Source organism: Cyprinodon variegatus, unplaced genomic scaffold, assembly GCF_000732505.1.
Source record: "Cyprinodon variegatus isolate N-32 unplaced genomic scaffold, C_variegatus-1.0 Scaffold90, whole genome shotgun sequence".
NCBI classification, from domain to species: Eukaryota; Metazoa; Chordata; class Actinopteri; order Cyprinodontiformes; family Cyprinodontidae; genus Cyprinodon; species Cyprinodon variegatus.
Genome location: NW_015150543.1, coordinates 1,080,669 through 1,083,714, shown reverse-complemented (window position 1 = coordinate 1,083,714; position 3,046 = coordinate 1,080,669). Strand labels below are relative to the sequence as shown.

General features: G+C 41.3%; 2 protein-coding genes across 2 annotated transcripts in view; one reads left to right on the top strand and one right to left on the bottom strand.

The window, feature by feature from the left end:
* LOC107084012 (epoxide hydrolase 1-like) overlaps positions 1-608 on the top strand; it is a 19,237-nt gene extending 18,629 nt beyond the window's left edge. Inside the window, exon 5 of the mRNA XM_015373639.1 lies at positions 326-608. Coding sequence (XP_015229125.1) covers positions 326-527 — 202 coding nt within the window. The 3' untranslated portion in view covers positions 528-608. The remainder of the gene's footprint in view (positions 1-325) is intronic.
* On the bottom strand, positions 562-2,894 carry mad2l1bp (MAD2L1 binding protein). The gene is made up of 4 exons (XM_015373667.1): positions 2,507-2,894; positions 1,740-2,005; positions 1,374-1,652; positions 562-1,291 (listed from the first exon to the last, which is right to left on the bottom strand). Exons 1-4 carry the CDS (start codon positions 2,868-2,870, stop codon positions 1,049-1,051), a joined length of 1,152 nt encoding a protein of 383 aa, XP_015229153.1. The 5' UTR covers positions 2,871-2,894; the 3' UTR covers positions 562-1,048.
* Between the last annotated feature and the right edge of the window lie 152 nt (positions 2,895-3,046).

Below are 3,046 nucleotides of genomic sequence, written 5' to 3'. Positions count from 1 at the left end.
CATGAAGGTGTAAGAGACGATGTTCCGGTATCTAATCTGTGCCCAGGATTTGGGGCAGTGCATGAGCTCCTGGGGGAAAGCAGCAAGTCCAGTGGGCACAAATATCCCTGTCCTAGAACAAATGAGAAACGGCGCTGGTTACGTTTCAATCATAGCAAAGTTAAAATGAATAAATCAGTATGGAGAGTAAGAGCTTATTCAGCGACATTGATAACAGAATGGATTCCAAGTGAGGCTGAATAAGCTCTTACTCTCCATACTGATTTATTCATTTTAACTTTGCTATGATTGAAACTTAAACAGCACCGTTTCTCATTTGTTCTAGGACAGGGATATTTGTGCCCACTGGACTTGCTGCTTTCCCCCAGGAGCTCATGCACTGCCCCAAATCCTGGGCACAGATTAGATACCGGAACATCGTCTCTTACACCTTCATGCCCCAAGGCGGCCACTTCCCTGCATTTGAAGAGCCCCAGCTGCTGGCCAAGGACATCATCCAGTTTGCCAAAAAAGTAGAAAAGCTCTAAACTGCAGAAGGAATTCTGACTCCAAAAGTTATTGCATGTTTTTCTTTTATTATAAATGACATGATCACACTGCACCAGTTCAGATAAACCCCAATCCTTTCAGTTAATCTTTTTCCTAGTTATGATCATTAAATGTTAATGTTTCAGTGAATGTAAACATGTAGGCAGACACCTGGACATTCATATTTGTTTTCTAGAATGAAAAGAAAGCAGTTCATTAAACCATTCAAGTTATTGTCGGTATTATATTGTGCAAAGTTGTGCTCTTCTTAATATGTATGAAAGGCAATGCTTTATAAATAAAAATACGTCTTAAAAGCCAGAAAACATGTCCTTTGCTGGAGACTTTAGAAAGATTCCCTTACATTTCTGCATGAATAAAGAAACATTTATAAATCCACAGTTTTAAAGCCAACTTCAATAAAATATATACAACCTAACTCTAAATGAATGTTCAGTTTTTAATCAAAAACCCAATAAAATAGACTTTATTCAATTCTCAGATTACTCAACAGTTGGGATCAGTGGCTGAAACCCTTTATTGCAATTGGTGCTTGAAACCAGACATAATCCTGCCACTCTGACCCATCTGCTTTATACCCCTTACAGATGCTGGGATCTGTAGACAGGGTAATAATTCGGTTTTGAACCCGCGTTGGGACTTTAAACTGCAGTTTAGGTCTGAACCATCCTACACCGCATTCTCTGTGAGCCAGTGCCAGGACTGTTGTGGGCATTAGGCGAACCGGTTTGGTGTCGGATAGTAACCTGACAACAGCCAGATGCATGTCTCACTCCGCCTAGCTCCGAGACATGCATCTGGCTGTTGTCAGGTTAGTCGGATAGGAGGTCGGCAACGAAAAGAGTGCGGAAGAGCTGCCTCAAGCAGGAGGACACACTGAGAGACTGATTCCCAACAGCCAGAGCCTCCATGTTTATCTCGTACAGCTCTTTAGGAAGAATGAGGGAGCCCCCCATCAGCAGTAAAACACGGGGCACTTTGCTCAAAGAAAACAGCAACTCCAGCTGCTGCAGCACCTCCTCCAGGTCCTGAAGTGTCTGCTGACATTTACGCAGCTCCATAGCTGCAGACTGCGACGGCTTTCGAGTCACTACATCTCTTTCCTGAAAGGCAAAAAAAAAAAAAATGTAACGTTTCTTCGAAATCAATGATTTCAAATGAAAAAGCCTCCGAGTAAGCTTCCCTCCCACCTGGACTGAAGCTTGCTGCTTTTTCTGGGAATAAACCAGCTGGTCATACGTCATTGGCAGCTGCTGTCTCTGATAGAGGATGCACTTGAGGATCTCGCAGACAAAACGGTAGCAGCCGTCCTGAGTCACAGTGCCAGGGAAGACCACGCTCACACAGCCTTCTTCTCGAGCTTTTCTCACCACTTCAGCATCTTGTTCCTCAGAGTTGACGTGCCTTTTGCTAACAGCCACACAGGGATCTGGTCCTGAAATCCTTTCTTCTCCGTCTGTGCAGAACCGGTATAACAGGTTAATATTCATTCTAAACAGGTGTGGCTATTCCAACAGAATGAAATCAATGCACAGTAAAAAAAAAAAAAAAAGCCCCAGTTAGTTACATTTTGGTTAATATGTAATTCTCATATTTATATAAACAAAGTGAAAGTCTATGGCACATATTTCTAATTGCAACATTTTGATTACGGTAACTAAAAATAATCCCATAAAAAATAGGGTTAGATGGTTAGACTGAGAAACAGGTAGATAGGAGAGAGACGGCTTGATCAGTTGATGGATATGATTGGATTGCTGCTAATTAATGACAAGTCTAGAAATACAAATAATGTTCTCTTATCTCTAAACCTAAAGCAAGTTTATTCATACTTTAGCTAAGCTAAATATATGACAGCCCTTTGCTCTAGGATGCGAACTCAATATGACAATGATAATAAACTCAATAAAAGCCACATTAAACTTAGCAGAGAAGACTGGAAAACAAGCTAACTTACCTTGGATACCATTAGCAGCCTCAGGAGGGTTTTCCTTATCTAGCGAATTAATCCCGCTGTGCTCTTTCAGAGATAACCCTTTAAAATCAACAGCATTTTCTGATTTTAGACATATTTCCATTGTTTCTGTTCGACTTTCTTCGTCTGTTTCCGTTAGGGGAACGCACGAATTTGAGTCATCGAGATCAGTCTGTAAGCTAAGCATGGAACATGTCGCACTGGGCTCTTTTCCCGAGCTGATGTCCCTCTCCGAAGTAAAGGAGAGTCTCCTCTTTACTCCGCTGTCTGGGTTGTGGACAGCAGAAGAGTTTTCAGTCTCATCTGAGTTTGATACAGGCTGTAAAACACCAGACTGATCTGCCATTATTTTTGAACGTCCGCGCCTGCCTGGTTTTTCGCCGCTAGGAATCATGGGAAAACCTACCAGATGTTGGGTTCATGTTCAGTGACAACAGTCGGAAAATATCGTTTCAATTTCTACATTTTTAATTTAAAGTAATGTTTATGTGCATATATATATATATATATATATATATATAT

Coding starts and splice junctions, on each gene's coding strand:
- mad2l1bp (XM_015373667.1), bottom strand. CDS start 2,870: ATGGCAGATCAGTCTGGTGTTTTACAGCCTGTATCAAACTCAGATGAG. Junction 1,653..1,739: donor AGCAGCAAGCTTCAGTCCAG/GTGGGAGGGAAG, acceptor TTTGCCTTTCAG/GAAAGAGATGTAGTGACTCG. Junction 1,292..1,373: donor CTCTTTTCGTTGCCGACCTC/CTATCCGACTAA, acceptor GTTGTCAGGTTA/CTATCCGACACCAAACCGGT.